This window comes from Lithobates pipiens, unplaced genomic scaffold (assembly GCF_037356315.1).
Source record: "Lithobates pipiens isolate NorthernLeopardFrog02 unplaced genomic scaffold, aLitPip1_a1.2 Scaffold_23, whole genome shotgun sequence".
NCBI lineage: Eukaryota > Metazoa > Chordata > Amphibia > Anura > Ranidae > Lithobates > Lithobates pipiens.
In genome coordinates, this window is record NW_027507785.1 from 216,236,123 (window position 1) to 216,258,182 (window position 22,060).

At 44.5% G+C, this 22,060-nt stretch overlaps 1 protein-coding gene across 3 annotated transcripts in view; it reads left to right on the forward strand.

Moving 5' to 3' along the window:
• Nucleotides 1–22,060, forward strand: part of LOC143928156 (uncharacterized) — a 298,275-nt gene that overhangs the window by 251,372 nt on the left and 24,843 nt on the right. For all 3 annotated transcript variants that reach the window (XM_077452844.1, XM_077452845.1, XM_077452847.1), the window contains 6 exons: nt 1,342–1,380; nt 6,475–6,540; nt 10,909–10,956; nt 12,974–13,000; nt 15,252–15,311; nt 19,602–19,628. In XM_077452844.1, the coding sequence (XP_077308970.1) occupies nt 1,342–1,380; nt 6,475–6,540; nt 10,909–10,956; nt 12,974–13,000; nt 15,252–15,311; nt 19,602–19,628 (267 nt within the window). The remainder of the gene's footprint in view (nt 1–1,341; nt 1,381–6,474; nt 6,541–10,908; nt 10,957–12,973; nt 13,001–15,251; nt 15,312–19,601; nt 19,629–22,060) is intronic.

Below are 22,060 nucleotides of genomic sequence, written 5' to 3' on the forward strand. Positions count from 1 at the left end.
GATTTAGTTTTTTCAAACTTTATCATACCCGGGATGTCTACTAGACTCTTGTTTGGACAGATTTAAGTGATTTGGTGAATGGTTACCAGGTTAGAGTTGCAGAGGAGGTCTTTTGCTAGAATTATTGCTCTCGCTCGATCGCGGCCACACTTCACATGTGTGATTTGAACAACGTTTACCTTTGCAGGTGCGACTTGCGTATGCTTTTTCTTTTCTATTTTTGTTACTTTGTCCGCTAAAAAAATAAAAATCTGATCACTTTTATTGCTGTCACAAAGAATGTAAACATCCCTTGCGACAGTAATAGGTGGTGACAGGTACTCTTTATGGGGGATCAGGGTCTAAAAGACCCCAAATCCCTCCTTTGCACTTAAAAGTATCCAGATCGTCAAAAACTGTATTTTTTTTTTAATTGGTGCCATTGGCAGCTAGTAAACCTGAAGTGACGTTGTGACGTCGCTTCTGGGATTGTACATCGGAGACCTGATCAGAGCCGAATCCGGCTCTGTACGGGTCTCAGCCTAGCCGGCAGATGCACCGGCTGGTGGCTCAGATCTCCAGGTGGGATGGGAGGCCCAGGAAGAGTGGCAAAAGGTGGCAGGAGGGGGGACGCCCCCTCCCGCTCCTTTAAGATAACAGCCGAGAGGCTTTAAGCTACTTTGGTTGTTATCAATAAATAGCCAACTGCCCACTCTAAAAACAGTACTGTGGTGATGCCTGCAGCTGCAGGCATCACTCTGGTATATCCCCTTCATGCCATGAATGCAAATTTGCGTACGGTCAGCTTGAAGGGGTTAAAAAATAAAGAAATAACATATATTTGACCGGTAACCACTATAGTTTCCCTCTGACACTCAGTATAGGCTAGTTGTATCCCAGAATAAGCAGCCAGACTAACTAATACTCAGGATATAAATGTGTCCACTGTCCAATAATACATTCTGATCATCATGGGAAATAATTGTAGCATTTAGAGCCTAATTTACCATTATGGCTGTCAAAGCATGCTTGCGTTATTTACTATAGAATTATCTTCTATTAAATTGGTGATTCCGCTAAATCAGAATTTTTATTGGCTGGTCCTAATCGTGTCCAAAGAATCTTTGTAAATAATAGGGAAACTGGTGTGTCACCATTTATTAGACTCTTATGTTATACTACATATAATGCCCCTCACCTGACAGCATTACATCTGATCAAACGGCTGTATTACATTTCCTCTGCAGGTGACACTTTAGGTGAACTATGCAGCCCACTGTCCCTATCAGGTCCTGTATATAATCAGAAGGAACTTTTTGTTTAAGCCGCAGTAATGTGATCTGATTTCTTATCACCCAACAGGCTGACTGTGATATCATCGAAGTCCTCGGGGTCAAACCTGTAAGTTTACACACTAGCGCTGTGCATTGAAAATTTTCATCAGAGATAAGAGGTGGTTTCCATACACAGTGATTCTTGTATTATAGATGTATGATTTTTTTCAGGCTCTCTTCCTCTTTATTTTCACCTGGTGTCTTGCCAGAAACAAACATCCTGTCTTTGGCTGACAACCCTCACCCAACGTAGTGCATCTTAATTGATGTGATTTGGAACCGACATTACAGAAAGATTACCCAGGCATTCCCTTAATTTGCTTCAAGTCGCTTCAAAGTTGCTTCAAGTTCCTTCTAAGTTGCATCAAGTCGCACTGAAGTCACCTGGCAAACGCACACTGGAAGTAGCGGGACTTTCAGGTCATGGCAGTGTGAACCGAGCCTTAGTGCTACGAAATATCTGAAAAGGCATCTGAACCCCCCAAAAAATATGTAATATGTTGCAGATTAGATATGGTGGCTGCATTTGTTTTCTTTTTTATGCAAAGCCCAAATTCTGCAAGTACAGAAAAATAACTGTTTATCCTGCCTGTCAGTTTTTAAAGTGATTGTGAAGCCTAAAATTTTTTTACCTTAATGCATTCCTTGCATTATGGTAAAAATGTTTAGGTGTTAGCATTCCCACAGTTACTTAAAAAGAGGAGGTTTGTGGCTTGCACATGACTAGTGTAGCCCAGATACGACCCACTCTGTTGTAACCGACCCCTTTTACTCCAAGTCCCAACCTTTAACCGCTTTTCATTAAGAGACCACACCATTCTTTTTAGAGTAAATTGGCCACAACAGCCTTTATTAAACCAAACAAAATAAAACTCCAAAATGTATTTTTAAAATCATAAACATTTTCCACAACATGTGGAAACCACATATGATAAACAACATATGATAAACAACATGTTTTACCCAAATTTTGTTGGTCAGTGACGGAGCTACTTTTTCCAAGTATACATATCTGTATACACACCAGGGGGCACTGCGGGACCTTTACCACAACCTTACCGGCCTCCAGCTGTGCCGCTCGGAGACAACCACCTTTCCTGCAGTGCAACAACACCATTAACATCAAAACTTTGATGTACACACCGAAGGGGCCATCTCCCGATGAGCCCCCCACCTACTTAACCACCTCTTTTTATGCTACCGTCACTGACCAACTATAAATACCGCCAACCCACCAGCTGTCGCGACGACCCACAATATTCCAACCTGAAATGACAAGCAAACCATTAAAACATTCAAAACTAAACCACAACCAACTAGGGAGGGTGGGTGGGAAAAACTACCTCCTCGTGCGTTCTCCCTTCCCGACTGTCCGTCTGTGGCTCCGCCCCCTTTTTAAATGGCCGCTGCCCTTCGTTTAATCCGCCTACATTTTCTCTAAACCCCACCCCTTAGTGTGTCACTCGACTGTCATGCCCGACCCTCCTCTACATTCCTCCTAGCTCCATTCTCGCTCCGGTCCTCTCTGATCAGGTAAGTATTGACATGCTTGTTATTTTTCTTTTTTAATTTACCTTTACAATCACTTTACCTTCCTGTGCTCTGAACTGATATACCAACAAGTCTAATCAGTTTTCCCAGCTACCCTTCTGTGACCTACAAAAGAATGCTTCCCTACTGTATGTAACTGATATGGGGAGTGAAGGTTAGTAGTCTAAATGAGGTGAGTGGTCTAGAGTGACAGCCATGGCTCTCTTTATATATACAGTTGTACAGTTGAGTGAGTAAGGCCGCGTACACACGCGCGGACTGTTTGCCCAACCTTGTTCGTCAAACAGTTTCGGCAAACAGTCCGCTCAAAATTTGCATGAGCGGACTTGCCCACACACGAGCGGACTGTTTGACGAACAAGGTTGGGCAAACAGTTCGCTCAACTTTTGAAATGAACGGACTCGCCCACGTAAGGAGGAGGCAAATCCGCCCATTTCGAGAGCGTGTACAGGTAGGCGGGGCCCGCGAAGGAGACGTCGCGGGCTCCGCCGCCTGGAATGGGCTTAAAGGGGAACCCCAACGCCGAAAAAAATCGGCGTGGGGGTTCCCCCAAAGTCCACACCAGACCCTTGTCCGAGCACGCTACCCGGCCGGCCAGGAAAGGGGGGCGAGCGAGCGCGCCCCCCCTCCTGAGCCGTACCAGGCCGCGTGCCCTCAACATGGGGGGGTGCCTTGGGGAAGGGGGGGCCGCGCGGCCCCCCCACCCCAAAGCACCTTGTCCCCATGTTGATGAGGACAAGGGCCTCTTCCCGACAACCCTGGCCGTTGGTTGTCGGGGTCTGCGGGCGGGGGGCTTATCGGAATCCGGGAGCCCCCTTTAAGAAGGGGGCCCCCGGATACCGGCCCCCCACCCTATGTGAATGAGTATGGGGTACAATGTACCCCTACCCATTCACCTGTGAAATAAAGTACAAAAAAAAACACAACACAGGGAAAAAATATTTTATTGCACAGCTCCGGGGGTCTTCCGTCTTCGGGGGTCTTCTGGCCGGACTCCTCCGCTATCTGTGTGTAGCTCTTTTACTAGCGGAGGAGTCCGGCTTTCTTCCTCCCCGCCGCCGGCCTCTTCTCCCGACTTCGGGGGTCTTGTCCCCCTCTTCGGTTCTTCTGCCGGGCCACCGCGCCTTCTTGTAGCTCTTTTACAGGCGGTGGCCCGGTCTTCTGTCGCCGCTGTCGTCGCCGCCGCCGCCGCCGCCTTCCGTTCTTGTTCTTCTTCTTGTTCTTCTTCTTCTTCTCCTGGAGATGTTGACTCGACGATCTCTCCGGCCGGAATGCCAGAGCCGCGCTGTGCGGTCACTTATATAGTGACAATGGGGCGGTGTCACATGGTATATGTCACATGGGTTGGTCACATGGTGACCCCGCCCCCTTACGATGTCATAGTCCCCATGTGACATCAACCCATGTGACCAACCCATGTGACATATACCATGTGACACCGCCCCATTGTCACTATATAAGTGGCAGCGGAGCGTGTCCCTGGCATTCCGGCCGGAGAGATCGTCGAGTCAACATCTCCAGGAGAAGAAGAACAAGAACAAGAAGAAGAACAAGAACGGAAGGCGGCGGCGGCGGCGGCGACGACGACAGCGGCGACAGAAGACCGGGCCACCGCCTGTAAAAGAGCTACAAGAAGGCGCGGTGGCCCGGCAGAAGAACCGAAGAGGGGGACAAGACCCCCGAAGTCGGGAGAAGAGGCCGGCGGCGGGGAGGAAGAAAGCCGGACTCCTCCGCTAGTAAAAGAGCTACACACAGATAGCGGAGGAGTCCGGCGAGAAGACCCCCGAAGACGGAAGACCCCCGGAGCTGTGCAATAAAATATTTTTTCCCTGTGTTGTGTTTTTTTTTGTACTTTATTTCACAGGTGAATGGGTAGGGGTACATTGTACCCCATACTCATTCACATAGGGTGGGGGGCCGGTATCCGGGGGCCCCCTTCTTAAAGGGGGCTCCCGGATTCCGATAAGCCCCCCGCCCGCAGACCCCGACAACCAACGGCCAGGGTTGTCGGGAAGAGGCCCTTGTCCTCATCAACATGGGGACAAGGTGCTTTGGGGTGGGGGGGCCGCGCGGCCCCCCCTTCCCCAAGGCACCCCCCATGTTGAGGGCACGCGGCCTGGTACGGCTCAGGAGGGGGGGCGCGCTCGCTCGCCCCCCTTTCCTGGCCGGCCGGGTAGCGTGCTCGGACAAGGGTCTGGTGTGGACTTTGGGGGAACCCCCACGCCGATTTTTTTCGGCGTTGGGGTTCCCCTTTAAGCCCATTCCAGGCGGCGGAGCCCGCGACGTCTCCTTCGCGGGCCCCGCCTACCTGTACACGCGCTCGAAATGGGCGGACTTTCCGAGCGGGAACAGTCCGCTCATTTCGAAAGTACAGCGGACAAGCCCACACACGGGCGGACTGTTCGCTCAAACACAGTTTCAGCGGACAGTTTTTCGGAATTTCCGAAAGACTTTGTACGTCCAACTGTCCGCTGAAACTGTCCGCTGAAAGCCCACACACGAGCGGACTGTCCGCCCAAACACTGTTCAGCGGACAAGGTTGGGCGAACAGTCCGCCCGTGTGTACGCGGCCTAAGGCTAGGTGAAAATTAAGGAAAAGACAACCTGAATCTAATGTAGCCACTACATACGAGGACTGATAAGGTGCAAAATGTAATAATGTATTCCCATTTTGAGCTACAGCATAAATTTGCAATTTTTAAGGAGGTTTACAGCTATTGAGACCTACATGAGCTTTAAATAAATGAGCACTAAACTGCCACTTTTTTCTGATTTGACTGATAGAAAATGTTCTATTCTTAGTATTTCTGAGGGTCTATTTACACCAGCCGCTGCATTACAAAGCAGCTACTTCAGTGGGGTGACTGCAATACCAATGCGCCAATCAAGGCACATCACACTGTCCAATGAAAACTGTCCTTATTTTATTTTTTAATGAACCTCTTTGAAATGTAACACTGTGATATTTTATTAAGTTCTATTGGCCGTTATGCAGAGTGAGGCAGTGGATTGCATTGCACGGTGTTGTGTTGGAAAAAATAGGGTCTGCCTTACTTTTTTCAGCCCACACCACGCAGTATGTGAACTGGCCTGGTAGGAGACAATGTATTTTGCCTTGTCTTGCAGTGAAAGGGCTCCTTCACACGGACGGAGCGATCCCCCGCTGAGCAGGCAGATGACAGGTCTGTCTCCACATGCTGTGCATGGACGGACCTGTCAGAGCGCCTCTCTTCCCTATGGGGGATTGGATGAAGATGGATCATAGAGTCCGTCATCGCCCGATCCGATCCGCAGACGGATGGAAAAATAGGTTTTTCCTCCGTCACACTTTTTCAGATCGGAGCGGGTCGGATATCAGTGGACATGTCACCACTGACATCCGTCCCTCCATAGACCTCTATGGAGTGTCCGTTCAGGTCCACCTAAAAAACTGACAGGCGGACCTGAAGGGATTGTGTGTGTGAAAGGGGCCTAAATTTACTGAAATAGCCACCTAACACAGTCCTACCACACCTGGTATGAGTAGACCATGAATCCAAACAGAATGAATTAGTGCAGTTTGTAAAAACGATGACAATGCATATAATATATGATTTATTTCTCATTCTAGGCAAATTTGCGGGATGTCACCACTGAGTCTGCAGCAGATATTGTAAAAACTGTTCTCGAAACTTTGGTAAGTTTAATGATATTAAAAGAGTGTTAATTGGATCTAATATAAGCTAACAGCACTTTCCTGTCTGTAATCTTGATACTAAAAACAAGAACAACAAAAGAACTATGAAAAGGTCAGCCTGCATGACAGTCATACAGGATATACACTAACCTAAGGGAAGTCTTTCCTGCTTTTCAACATGTTCACATTAGAATCGTCGCTCTGACTTATACAAGGTCCAAACTGTTATTTGGCTTCAAAAGAATGACAGGACCTTAGGACCTTGTGAGTAAAAGGAATAATGTATGCGGGCTGCCTGTCCCATTTGCACACTGAAAAGCAAGTAGACTGTTAACTTTGCAAGGGGATTTTCTCTTTGCTTAGTGAATAAGGCGAAGCTCTGATGACTTCCATCATCTAATCATGGGCAAACTAAAATACAACTCTCTTTATTTTTCTTGTACGGAATTGGGAATTCTTTGCAAAGTGAATTTTTATCACATTCATTAAGTTATGGGAAAATTCCCTTGTTATATGAACAGTCTATTTGCCATTAATAAATGAACCCCATTATGTCAAACAAAAGTAGTGAGCAAGCAGTGGGTTTTAATCAGTGTGTTTAAAATGTATTTTTTTCAAGCATGCATTATGCAAATATAACGCTAGATTTTGGTGAAACACTTACAGGTCCACTTCAAGGTTTTGCTTTGAAATACTGGCAAAAATATGGTGCTGCCAAACATTAAAACTTTGGCTGGTCTGCTAAAAATGCATAATGTCACATGATCATTACTATTCCCCAACCTGATGGACTGTTAACAGTGGCAAATGGTAAATAGGACTTGTGAGGCTTGGAAGGCCTAGCAGTTTAAGTATTTTGGATAGCCTGGAATGGAAAAAAATAAAGAACGTTTAAAAGCAGAATAGTTTAGGTATATCTTCCCTACTTAAAGGACAGGTTCACTTTTTCAAAAACCACATTAGTCTACTTTCCCTCTCCCCTAACCTAAACCAACATAAAAACGTCCCACCATGCTGCTTACTTATTTCCGCATGATGGCCTCCTTTGCTGTTTACCTCTTTCAGGCTAAAATCTTCTCTTAGTACTGACTATGCCAGTGCAGTGTTCACCACAGACTTGCGATGCTCCACACAATTTACAATGAGAGCATGAATTACATTGCAAAGGACACCATTCTACCCCAGCTTCATGGCCCATGAAGTATTAATATATTAAAAATTATTATCACTACTTTTTATCACTGTTTTTCCTGTGTACTGGTTTTGTAAAATAACAAATGCAATAATATAGAGTTTGGTTGAAAGATTGCAAAGCAATTCGCCCAGTAAAAGTTTTGTGTGAATGGAGTAAAAAATAAATGTTATTAGGCCATATCCTGTGCTGATTTAAAATTGAAAATACTGCATTTGGCCACTAGATGGCACTAAGTATGCTAGGAAATTCCTATAAAAATGTGGATTCTTTGGTAGAATGACACTTAAAGTGGTTCTAAAGTCAAAAGGTTTTTTACCTTAGAACATTCCAACTACTTGTTCTACTCACCCTCTTTCCTAAACACTTACCTGATACCTGTCACCTTTTGTAATACTGTCTCAGCTGCATCACCACTCCCCTTACTTCCTTGTCTCACAGAAGACACTGAGGGCAGTGGGAGCCATAGTCTCCTGCTGCTGTCATTCAAACTTCTGTGAAGAGGGAGAGGGTGGTGGCTTACCGGTACTGTATGTATCTGTGGATGCGCACAGCACAGATTGGGCACACTCATGCATGGTTGCCTCCTTAGCTCTCAGCTTGCTAATGTGGCACCTGAAGGAGGGAGGACCAGACAGTGCCATATGGGGGACTGCCAGAAGAGGAGGTAAAGGACCTTTCTGTGTAATATTGTTGCACAAAGCAGGTAAGTATAACCTCTTTTTTCTTTAGGATAAATAACGGCTCCGATGCACTAATTTTAAAAATCATTTCCGCAGCCAGTCTCATTCTTCTGAGAACCTCAGCTGTGATTTCAGTTGGTATTATGACTGCAAAGGTAATACAAACAAGTGCAGAGGGACACATAGAATTATATTTTAATTGGATAGGTGGGCTCTTGCTATAAAGTGCAAGTATGCGATCATTAGCACTGCTATTGAAAGCATGCCAAGAATGTGTTGGGGTGTATACTATGCGGTGCATTAAAGTGGACCTTGCACCACAACTCAAGATCTGCTTATGTGGCAACCTCACTGCCTAATTATAAAAATAGCAGAAAAGCTGTAAATAGAAAAAAAAAAGACATCGAACGCAGGGCCTCATGCACAGAGGGTGTTTATTTAGTACCTGTGAATGCTATTTCTACTGCTTAGAAAATGTACCTAGTGTATTACATATGGATTTAGGAACATCAAGCTTTTGAGGGTTAATGGACTCCACTGGCCAGAAGTTTTATTCTGGCCATTGGAATGCATTAACTCTCAAACGCTTATCAAGCGTTTAGGCACCTTTAAATGTGTTTAGGCACGCCAAGCATTTTTTCCTGCCCTTCAACTCCTCTCCCAAACATGCTTTTGAAGTATTTTTTTTTCAGCCTGTATATGCTCCTCTTCTAATACACCTACAAATGCCTATGTGTGCATGGACACATAGGCTAACATAGAGGTGCTTTTACAGGCTGGAAAAAAAAGCAAAACGCCTGTAAAAGTGGCATTTTTTGAAGACCAGTGTGCATGAAGCCCATAACATTAAAGGACAGTATATGCCTTACTCTCCAGCTTCTGGTGGGCTCACCTAGGTGAGGGTGACATATCTGGAAGTTTTTGTAGAATCCTGGAAATAGTGAGTATCCCAAATTCTGCAGAGGATGCTCTTCTGAAAAGTGCTAAAAGCTTGTTCTTATGACTGACATCAGCCACAGGTAGTAAGCATCAGGCAAAACCCAATGGAGTAAGGTGATTTTTTTTTACACTCTTACTTCACTCCTGCCTTTGATTATTAAGTCATCAGGGCTGCCACATAAGCAGACATTGGGGCTGATTTACTAAAACTGTAGAGGGGAAAACCTGATGCAGCTGTGCATGGTAGCCAATCAGCTTCAAACATCAATCTGGAAGGTTAATGGTTTCTATGTAGAGCTGCACCAGATTTTGCACTCTCCAGTTTTAGTAAACAACCCCACTGTGTTTTAGTGCCCAGTCCACTTTTAAATACAAGTATATTTGGATAGCCCTCCATGTTCATGTACTGGTCTGCCTTTTACCGAAAGTGAAAAAACACTTTATTCATTTTACACTGTAACACATTATTTACCTGAAATCTATACAATTGTGTATGAAGTAATGCATAGCATTATATAGCAAGATTTTCTATCAGCAATGGTTCTTTCAATTTAAGTTTTCTTTAAAGTAGAACTATAGGCAAAACTTTTTTTCATTTATTATAGCGTAAGGGAAGGTTATAAACCATGTCATCTTATTTTTTACCATCTGTGCCCCATTGGGGAGATTTACCTTCACTTCCTGTCACATAGCCAAAACAGGAAGTGACAGATAATCCTCACAAATTAAGGGAACTCCTTGGTGGTCCCCATTGGAAAAATTTCCCTCTATTACTTTTCTTGGGACAACCCAAAATTTGGGACTTTCTTTACTTTGTCTTTTGATGATAATTGTAAACAGGACAAATAGAGAGGGTGAATCTCTCTGAGTCCTTGTACACACGATTGGAGAATCCGTCGGAATGTGTCCTATCGGACCGTGTCGTCGGATAATCCGACTGTGTGTGGTATGCATCGGACTGATTACGTTCGAATATCCGTCGGACCCAATTTTCCAACATGTTGGAAATATTTCCCGACCAACTGGTTCGAGCGGACATACTCCGATCATGTGTAGCGAATTTTGATCGGACCAAGTGCCACGCATGCTCAGATCAAATTCCTACATCAAAGCTATTGGCTACTAGCCTGAATGTAGTCCCATCGTAACTAAATTACGTCATCACGTTCTGAAAGATCAGATTTTTCGACAACTTAGTCCGACCGTGTGTATGCAACAGTTTCGGACACAATCCGTTGGACTAAATCCGACGGACAAAATCCGATGGATTTGGTTGGCAGAATCTCCGACCGTGTGTACAGGGGCTGACGGGGGCACAGATTGCAAAAAAGATCTAATAGGTGTTCTAATCCCTCTCCACTTTGTCCAAAACTGAAAACAATAATGCCTTTAGTTATTCTTTCAGTGTTCAAAGCTGTTCTAGAGAGAGATATTAAGGATCTTGTTCTCCGTACTTTAAGCATCAATGGCCTGAAAGGTTTGAAGCTTATCGACTCATTGTTCATTTAAAAATAGAAAGTAAAAAATATCTATCTCATCTCCTTTCTATTTTAGGGAAATTGGGGACTTACCAACAATGTAATGCAGATATTATGTGATCCGGTAAGATCTCTAACAGTATCTTCAAATCTTAAATCTGTCTAAATTTCACCTGTAATTAACGCTTCTCTTCAGACTAAAAATATATAATTCGGTATAAATCAGCGTTGTTATTCCTATTCAGAGTTAGTTACTGTGGTAGCATTACTGCTGTTCCTCTTAACTGCTATATTTACATATTTCCAAAGATATTGCATGCACCAATCATAATGTCTCAATATTAATCATTGTAAAACACATTCAAACAACAGATTTAAAGCAGAACTATAATCCCCTGTTCTCCAGCGCTGTGATCTCCATAGCTCCCTGCCGGCCTCCTGTTATCTTCAGCCTGGAGGCCTCTGGGTATCGATCTCCGGCTGTTTGCATTGACTGAGAGGTTGTAACTCCTGCGCATGCACAGAAGTTCAGTCATCTCAGCATTGCTGTCATCTCAGCATGTGCATGCGTACAGGCAGGTAATGGAATGAAGAGCCATTGCATGTCTTTTCTGCATTAAAAATCCTGCCTGTTTATAATTTTTTTTAGGCTAATGTTCCATTTTAATAACTGAAATTCATAAATGTAGAAGTTTAAACAACCGATTCAATTTAAATATAATACCCTTTTCAGATCAGTCATTGCTTGTTGTATATTGTTGTAATTTTTGTGTACACTACTTGGAATATTTAAAGCTGAATTGGAAACATCTAAACATCAATATGTTACCTAGACTAGCATTTCCATTTTCTAAAATTGTCATCTCTAGGTTAATTGTTTTACTATCAATAATTTCAGTTTCTGTTTAAGAATTGGCAACTGCAGAGCTGTCTGGCTCCAGATTCAGGGTTGGGGCCAAGGCAGAGACATAAGAAGAACTCAACTTGGGTGCCCTGCTGGGGAAGGACCCTTCCCTGCCTCTGCATTTCCCAGCTGTCTCCTGTTCTGTGCAGGACCTAGCTGTAAATAATTGCAGCCCATCCATGCAGATTATACTGGGAGAGTACGGCTCTGCCCATGTAATCAGCGGTGCTCCACTGCAAGTAAATGGCACTACTGTGCCATATTGTGCTAGTAACCGCACGTGTGGATGTGCAGGCTCAACCTGTCTCAGCTTGTCAGGGGCACACTTTAGGATACTCACCTTACCAGAGGGCCTTGTCCTGACACTGTGCAGAATAGTAGTAGAGGAAATGTTTGAACTGCTTTAAGGAAGTATTTAGGAAAACATGTTGGCCATGCTCCACTAAGTCAGCGGTGCGCTCTATTTGATCTGTAAATGTAATGCTCCATAAGTGAGAGAAGAAGCCTTCTGGTGGCTGCAGTTTTTCAAATCACAGGGGCTTCTCTATAAAGTGGCCATATATTACATTTTCCTGATGCCCTGCATGGGCTGTCAAGAGTGGGAATTACAGGTGATATCAAATCTGAAGCCTTGAAACTCACAGGTATGAAATACTCTTCTTAACATAAGTGGACTAACAAAAATAAATATAACATTGTTGCAATAGCTACAGACCATTTTTAGGAAAATAACTTTTTTTATAGTATTCATGTTTTGATTCCTTTATCAGCATATAAAGCCCAATTAAACCAGTTTAAATCAGCTAAATACAAGCTAAGTGCATCAATACAATATTCATTTTCATTCTAAAGCAGGCGGCACAGCTTGAAGCAGAAAATTTCATCCCCTACTATCAGCTGATAGGGGGACCCTTGCTCTCTGTGGAGAAGCAGTGGTCTCATTGCAGAGGTCTGACAATCAGCAGAGCTCCTACTTCCTGCTGATTGGAGAGTGCTGGCTCTGACTTAGCAGGAGGCATGTCAGACCTCTGCACTGCCTACCAACAGAGAGCAAGGGTCCCACTCTGGCATGACAGGATTTTCTCCTCAGGCTGTGGCTGATTTTTAAAGAAACAAAACTGACTTGCATACCTTATGCGTTCATGCATCTGAATTGTATTTATCCAATTTAAACTGAAGGTTGACTTAGACTTTAATAATGATTTCTATCCCTTACTAACACTACTTTATTTTACAGACTGCCTGTGTAGCAAAGATTATTGGGGTATGCATACATTTTTAATTTATTAATGTTTTTTGTTTGCCTAATGAATGCAGCAATTCAAATTCCAATTGAAGCATATAAAAACTGTTTAATTGGCTGCTATCAGTATCTGTGAGTTTTTACAGATAATTGGCTACCTTAGAGCTAGTATATAGGATTTAAAGCCAAGGTTTACCTTTGAAAGAAAGAAATAAATAAATGCAAAATCTTTTGCAGGAAAAAAAATGTGCATTCATCATTTTTTGTATTGGAGCCTGCAAACCATTGCACCTGCAATCAGTGATTTGTGGGTGTAATGGCAGGTTACTGCAAATACTTCTTCCAGCTCTTTGTCCATACCTCTGTATGGGCTGTCAGGAGAGCTGGAGGAAGTGTCAATGGATTACAAGTCTGCTGTTTATAGCACTTGTAGTTCATTAAGAACAGCAAGTCCGTCTGCCAGAGTGGCGACAGGAGTTATAGTACATTCATTCACAAATGCTAAGGCTCTGCAGGAAGAGCTCCACATAGCTGCGCTGATATTATATGGGACAACAGCAGTCGGGGAGAAGGAACAGTGTAAATTGGCCTTGCAGTTTACTGTAAGGTCCTCTTTAACCAGTTGCCACCCGCCGCCCGCCCCATCGTCAAATGACGCAGCGCATCGATGGGCACGCAGCGCATCAATCACACCTTGTTTCTAGGACACGCCGCGACCCTGATCTCTGTAAAGAGCAACTGACGCGGCTCTTTAACTATGTGATCGGCTGTGTTCAATCACAGCCGGTGTCCTATCATATGTGGTCCCCCATCGGATAGTGTCCGCTGTGTACTGCGCATGCGCAGTACACAGCACACACAGATTCCGAAAATAGCCGAGGATGAACGGCGCCTGCGCCGTAAGTCCAGGTTTTATCCCCACCATCCAAGTGGACATAGAGTTGGAATATAAAAGAGCCAAGCACAGCGAGGCCGAGCCCGCAAGGGGCCCTCTAATTTTCCCAACCCTATGTCCACTTGGATGGTGGGGCTACCACCTCCACTCACGGCACAGGCGCCGTTCATCTTCGGGGATTTTCCAAAGCTTCTTCTGCCCCGTACTGCGCATGCGCAGTACGGGGCGGACACTATATGATGGCAGGACACTATCTGCCAGAACACCGGTCACATGTAAGTACAGGAAGTGCTGGTAATGGGCTCTCCTCGCCTCACACTGGCATAGTGTGTGGCAAGGCGAGCCAATCAGTGGCATCTCCTCACAGGGGACCACAAAACATGTAATCAGGGCACTGACCATCAGTGCCCTGATTATACTAACGCACCACCAGTGCCAGCAATCAGTGGCCACCAGTGCCATCAATCAGTGCCCATTAGTGATCCCAGTCAGTGCTGCCCATCAGTGTCCATCAGTGCTGCCCATCAGTGTCCATCAGTGCTGCCCATCAATGCCCATCAGTGCCACCCATCAGTGCTGCCCATCAGTTCTGCCTATCGGTGCTGCCTATCAGTGCCATTTGTCAGTGCCCACCATTGCCACCTATCAGTGCTCATCGGTGCAACCTATTAGTGTCCATCAGTGTGACATATTAGTGCCTCTTTATCAGTGCCACCTAATCAGTGCCCTTCAGTGCCGCCTCACCAGTGCCCATAAGTGCCACCTCATCAGTGTCCATTAGAGCAGCCTATCAATGCCCATCAGTGCAGCCTCATCAGCATATATCAGTGAAGGAGAAAAATTACTTATTTACAAAATATTCAGTCTTTTTTTTTGTAAAAAATAAAAAAACACAGCAGTGGTTACATACCACCAAAAGAAAGCTCTATGTGTGTAAAGAAAAGGATAAAAATGTAATATTGGTACGGTGCTGCATGACTGCATGATTGTCATTCAAAGTGTGACAGCGCTGAAAAATAAAAAATAGCCTAGGCAGGAAAGGGAGGGGGGGGGGGGGGGTGAAAGTGCCCTGTATTGAGGTGGTAAAAAAAGGTCTGTTCCTTTATAGCTCATGTTTAATTGACATTATCCATGAAGTATAAATTGTTTTCTAATATAAACCTCTGTTCAAATGTGGCTGCAGCCAGACTCCAACTTTTTAACTTGAAATGACCATTCTGTATAGAGGGGCACCAGATTGCGGGGCTTTCAGGTCTTTGAATCTGATGAAGGTACCACCTTTTTTACCCCATGGCGCATATTTTATTTCTTAAAAAAAAAATTGTACATTTGCATTGGGAGTTCTGCTGATTTCAATAATTTTATCTTTCATTGCAGGAACTAACTCAACGCCTCCTAAAAAAAAACAAAGGCATCTTGGCTGTTGTCAAATGCGAGGTATTGTTCATTAATATACATAAATGTCATTCGTTTTTGTTTCATAATAATAAACAATAATAATAAACATATTTGAAATGTAAGAATACAGGTATAATTAAAAATATGTATTTAAAGTGAAACTACACCACAAACCAAATACTGTATGCTATTTAGTTCATTTTTAATATTTAAGACAAACTCACCCATCTATCAATGTCTCCATGCTTTATTTGCTGAGACATCACTTTGAAAAACATGCAGGCAGGAGGGTGTGTTTAGCTACGAAAGACCCTCCTCCCCTCCTGAAGACTCCTGGGATTTATGACATCATTTACCTAGGACTGGAATCCAGGAAGTAACTAAAGAAATGTAAAAAAAGTTTAAAACAAGGATTGTTTCCTATCTATTTACTAATGCTAGCAGCATTGTGAATTAAAAATAGTCAACGTTGACTGAGAGAGTGAAGTTATTTAAACATTCTCTTTTGTCCACAGCAATGCTTGTTTTCATTAATTTCAAGAGTACATCCAGCTGAAAAGTTATTTTCTATAAATAGAGAAGGTGTAACTCTGGGCACAAAAAGTTTTATTAAACAATCAATCCCTTTAATTAGTCAGAAATGTCTTTGCAAACCCAGATAATACCCTGCAGAAGCTGCAGTGACATAATCACTGTGATGTACATAGCCTGTGCAGAAAACAGCTGTGGGAGGGGCCCAGTAGGACCAACCCACTAGGACCCTGCTCCAGGCAGTCCTTCCAGTCCTCCCTGTCGAGTGCCAGGATATCCCTCTTCCACTCCTCCCACAACCTAGCCATTCTGAGAAGGCCCCTGGGCAGCAGGATACCGTATAGGACAGAGAGGGACTTCTGTAAATCATTACAGGACAGGAGTTCCTCCACCGGGTCTAGCTGGAGAAGCGGGGGTACCAGAAACTGGGCCCTAGCAGCATGGCACAGCTGGATGTATCGAAAATACATCCAACCCGGGAGGCCAAATTTTCTGGCCAGTTGAGCGAATGACAACAAATTACCTGCGGGCATGATGTCACTAAGCTTTTACACCCGGAACCTTGCCCATACCTGAGGGTCTGGGACTGTGTCGAAGTGAGGCAGATTAGGGTTGCCCCAAAGGGGCTGAACTGGTGACTAGCGTTTGGTTTGCGAAAACCTGCGTCGAGCCACCACCCACATCTTTAGTGTAGCCTTTGTCGGCGCGAGTAATTCCGCATAGGCCCTAGCCCCTCTATATACCAGATTTTGGAGTGCCTGCAAAGAACCCCCCCCCCCCGAGCCGCCTCCACACACACCGCGGAATTCCAGCACCTCCCCTCAAACCACCAGTAAGCCGTAACTAACATTGCGGCCCAGTAGTGCAGGGAGATGCAGCATAGACTTCGCCAGCCGGGGCACTGAACCATTCCACAGGAATGAAAGAATACAGCTGTCCACTTCACGAAAGAAGGTCGCCAGGACCCAGACCGGACTATTCCTGAAGACATGAATTTGGGGAGTATCATCATCTTAATAATACTAACATGACCCAATAAATTCAATGGGAGTCCGGACCAAGATCAGAACCTATCCTTAGTGAAATGGAGTAGGGGAAGAATATTAAGGTTGTAGTACTGGGCAGCGTCCCTAGACACTATGACCCCCAGGCATTTAAAGGTGGATACCCACTCCAAAGGCGTGGAATTAATTGCAGTAGGGTCCCTATTGTCCAGGGAAAAGAGGGTTGATTTTGACCAGTTGATACAGATCCCAGATAAGGTTCCAAGCCAATCAAAAATCTCCAGGGCAGCCACCAGCGAAGGCCCGGCATCATTCAGATAGAGCAGGGCATCATCTGCATACAATGAGATGTTTTCCTCTAATTTGCCCATTAACAACCCCAGAACCACTGGGGACTCCCTCACTAAAATCGCTAAAGGGCTCCAGCGCCAAGGCGAAGAGACCAGGGGACAAGGGACACCCCTGGTGAGTGCCTCTGTGGAGTGGGAACAAGTCAGAGATCCCATCATTCGTATGTACCCTGGCCCTAGGTGCTCGATAAAGCAGCCGCAACTAGTGTAAAAAACTAGGGCCAAAGCCAAAATGTTGTAGCACTCCCCAAAGGTACTCCCATTCCACAGAGTCAAACGCTTTCTCGGTGTCGAGAGAAGCTATCACCCTGGAGCCCGCATTATCATGGGTTATTGATAGATTGAGAAAAAGACGTTGTATATTTATATCCATGCCCTTGCCCGGCATAAAGCCAGTCTGGTCTACATGGATTGAGGTAGATTTAGGTAAGATTTTTGCGTCCACATTAAGCAGGGAGATGGGTCTGTACGAGGAACATTCCTTGGGGTCCTTGCCGGGTTTGGGGATGAGAACAATAACAGCCTCCTCCATAGACTCGGGAAGCGCCCCCGCTGTCGCCAGCACAGAGCACAGAGATGTAAGTTTCACGGAAAGAAGTCCCATGTGCTGCGAATAGAATTCGATGGGTAGCCCGTCCACTCCCGGAGTCTTACCCCCCTGGAGAGCCCCAACTGCAGCCTGCACCTCCTCCAAAGTGATTTCCCCATCCAGAATATCCCTGTGAGCTTCTGACAACTCGGGGAAGGGTATCCTCCCCAGATATTCCTGCAGATCCGAGGGGGCAAACCAGTTCTGGACACATAGACTTCCCTATAGAATTCGTAAAACCTAGAGTTGATATCCGCAGGAGACGACAATAATTCTCCATGGGGATCACGAATCCCAGCTACGTGAGTGGATGCAGACTCTCCCCTCGCCAACCAAGCCAGAAGCCTCCAATTTTAATTGCCATACTCAAATATTCTCTGTTTAGAGTGCAGCATGGACTTTTTGGTTTGTTCAATGTTAAATAGAGAAAGCTATCTCAGTGTCCTCTGCCAAGTCAGGTAATTAGAGTCATTTGGGACCACAATATAGGCCGCCTCGCACACACCAGCCTCCTCCTCTCATGCCTGCAGCGACCGGGCTGCCTCCCTCTGAATGTTGGAAATATGGGATATATAGTCCCCCCTTATCCAAGCCTTAAGGTATCCCATAGGGTTGATGATGTGGCTGGGTCTCCATTGTCTGTCCAGTACCGGCATATAGCTTCAGTCATGGGTTCCTGCAGCCTACCATCCGTCGCCCAGAATCCGGACAGTCGCCACAATCTCAGGCCTGGAGTTCTAACTAGGGACACCGCAAGACTGAGAGGGGCATGATTGGAAACTCCCCGTGGTAAATGTCAAACCTCTTTTGTCCAGCAAAGGGCACCAGGGGAAGCGTACACCAGGTCTATTCATGAAAGGGCCCTGTGTGAGGCCGAGTGACAAGTGTATTCTTGAACATATGGATGGTAATGTCGCCATACGTCAGTCAGTGCGAATGTGTTGGCTCAGTTATGCAAGTCAGAGGAGGTGCGAGTCCCCGGGTGCAGCCTATCCACCCCCTCCTCAGGTACCAGATTAAAATCCCCGAACAGAAAGATCTCCTGAGTATGGCAGCCCATAGCTATCTGCATAACATCATAAAGAATGTTCGTATCAGCCGGGGGGGGGGGGAGAGATATAGGCCCACCAATACTAGCTGCTTGGCACAAATTGTCATATGTAGAATCACAACCTATGGAGATTTTTAAGGGTAAAGCTTTGTCGCCATTCCACTAACGGGCACAATTTTGAAGCGTGACATGATGGGTATCAATTTACTCAGCGTAACATTATCTTTCACAATATTGAAAGAAATGAGGCTAACTTTACAGATGTCTTATTTTTTAATTCAAAAAATAAATTTTTTCCAAAAAAAAGTGCGCTTGCATGACTGCTGCGCAAATATGGTGTGACAGCAAGTTTTGCAATGACCACCATTTTATTCTCTAGGGTGTCTGAAAAAAATACATATATATAATGTTTGGGGGTTCTAAGTAATTTTCTAGCAAAAAAAAAAATGATTTTAACTTGTAAACACTGAGTCTGAAAAATAGGCCTGGTCCTTAAGTGGTTAATTGTACATCTTTATGCAAAACAGTAGATCTTTCCCCATGAATTTTCTTCAGTGACAAACAGCCCTAATTGTCCCAGAAATGTCCTTTAATTACTAGCCTGTTCAAGAAAGCTGATCAATATCCTGCAACCAATAGCAGATACCAATCAAATGAAAGGGCTCAGTGTGATTTATTTATTATCTCTATAATGTTCAGTCATATATTTGTGATCACGCTTCCTTTAAAAACACTGCAATACATTCAGTAATAATTCATTATGATTCTCTGTACAACCGATAACATTGTTTGCTTTTTATGCAGGATCTGGATACCCTCATTGACACTTTGGTAAGACCGGCACGATGATTAGTACTTTCATATTTCATCTTTTGTTTATGATTTCCGTTCTGAGTCTGTGAATCTGTTTGTGAGATGTTTGCGAATGTCAGTGCAAAATAAAATGTGTGTATTTTCTTATAGTTTGTTTTCAGCAGTTGCAGAGTGAGACCCTCGCTCTCTATGGGTAAGCCATGCAGAGGTCTGACACGCCCCCTACTAATTCACACCTATAGCTCTGCAAGCACAAAGCTCATGCTTCCTGCTGATTGGAGAGTTCTGGATCAGCAGGGGGCGTGCCTGACATCCATAATGTAATCGCTGGCTGTGGCTTTCTTAGTTCACCTTCAGCATTAAAAATTGAATTCCTTCAAAAATCATGCCTAACATTGATGACAATCTTAATGTGCATTTTATTTTCTTGTAAAAATCACTCACCCCTGAGTTCTGCATATCACATTTTTGTGAGTCATTTAAAAAATGCCCCGAAAGCTTCCCTTCTGGTCCTACTTCCTTCTGGCAAAGCCATCTGGGATTGTCCCATGAATCATTGCTTCTGTGCCTGTATAGGAGGGGCGGGCACATGCACTAGCATTTCATTCTGCTCAGCTTTCTCCTTCCCCTGTGAGCTCCACACGGCTGTTACTGGGGAGGAGAACCTGAGGAGACGCAGATATTGTGCCTCACAAAGCTCTCCATTATAATAAGAATAAAAACGGGGAGTTGCATGAAATTTAAAGCGGAGGTTCACACAAAAATTGAACCTCTACTTTTCGCAACCCCCCCCCCCCCCCGGTGTCACAGTTGGCACCTTTCAGGGGGAGGGGCACTCCCGCGGGAGTCTACGCCTCTTCCTGTCCCACCACACTGTCTGCTGGGACACACACGGGTCCTAGAGACATCGCGGACCACTCTCATTGTGCTGCGTGACTCGCTCATGTGCAGTAGGGAACCAGGAAATGAAGCCGCAAGATGACGATGGCAGCATCCGAGGACCGAGGGATGGTTGGGCCTCAGGTGCTGACATCGCTGGACCCTGGGACAGGTAAGGGAGTAAGTAAGGCTCGGCTCACACAGGGGCGACTTGTCCAGGCGACTTAGCCGCCTGACAAGTCACGCTCCGTTCTGTACTATGGAACCGTTCTAATAGGAGCGACTCAAGTCGCTCCGACTTAGAAAAAAGGTTCCTGTACTACTTTTGGGGCGACTTCAGGCAACTTGCATTGACTTCTATACAGAAGTCGTTTTGCAAGTCGCCGCTGAAGTCGTGTGCAGGTCGCGTCTGTGAGTCGCGCTGCAAGTCGTGCCGCCCCTGTGTGAACCGAGCCTAAGTCAACAGCCACAGTATTTGTAGCTGCTGACTTTAAAAAAAAAAAATTCACAGGACTCCCTCTTTAAGAAATACTGGAAAGTCCCACTATACATGTCTCTCTCTCTCTCTCTCTCTCTCTCTCTCTCTCTCTATATATATATATATATATATAAAATAAATAAATTATATATATATATATATACTGTATATCAAAAATATTTCTTCTTTCTATACCTATGACTCTCTATTTGCATTTCTCTCTATATATCTCTCATTCTCTGTACCTCTCTTTCCCCCTTTCTCTCTCTATTTCTCACCCCCCCCCCAACACTTTCTCCAGTTATCTTTATTTATAGCAACATGTGTTATAATTAAAAACATACAAATATCATAGGTTTATGTGTATACATATGTGTATATATATATATATATGTTGTGTGATTTTTTTCCACATGCAAATTGAAAAGTTGAAAAAGGGAATAGTTTTGGGTAGTCTCACTCATAATGCTGCACAATTTATGTTTAGATGAGATTTCACATATATATACGCTTAAACACATGGCATTTGTATGTTTTTTTATTAACCGCTTGCCGACCGGCTCACGCAGACATACTGCCGTCGAATGGCATGGCTGCACAAAACCCCATACGGGTACGTCGTCCCCTTTAAGAGGTGTCAGGGGAGAGGAGACCTATCATTTGTCCCTACTAAGTAGGGACAACAATAGGTCTCCTCCCCCAGTCAGTCCTATCTCCATACAGTTAGAACACACTGAGGGAACACACATTTAACCCCTTGATTGCCCCCTAGTTTAACCCCTTCCCTACCGGTGACATTTACACAGTAACCATTGCATTTTTATAGCACTGATCGCTGTGTAAATGTCAATGGTCCCATAAATGGATCAAAATGTGTAAATCTTTCCCATAGTTTTCAAACGATATAACTTTTGCGCAAACCAATCAATATATGCTTATTGCGATTTATTTATTTTTACCAAAAATATGTAGAAGAATATACATTGGCCTAAACTGATTAAGAAATTTGTTTTTTAAAAACATTTTTGGGGATATTTATTATAGCAAAAAGTAAAAAATATTGTTGTTTTTTTTCAAAAACGTTGCTCTTTTT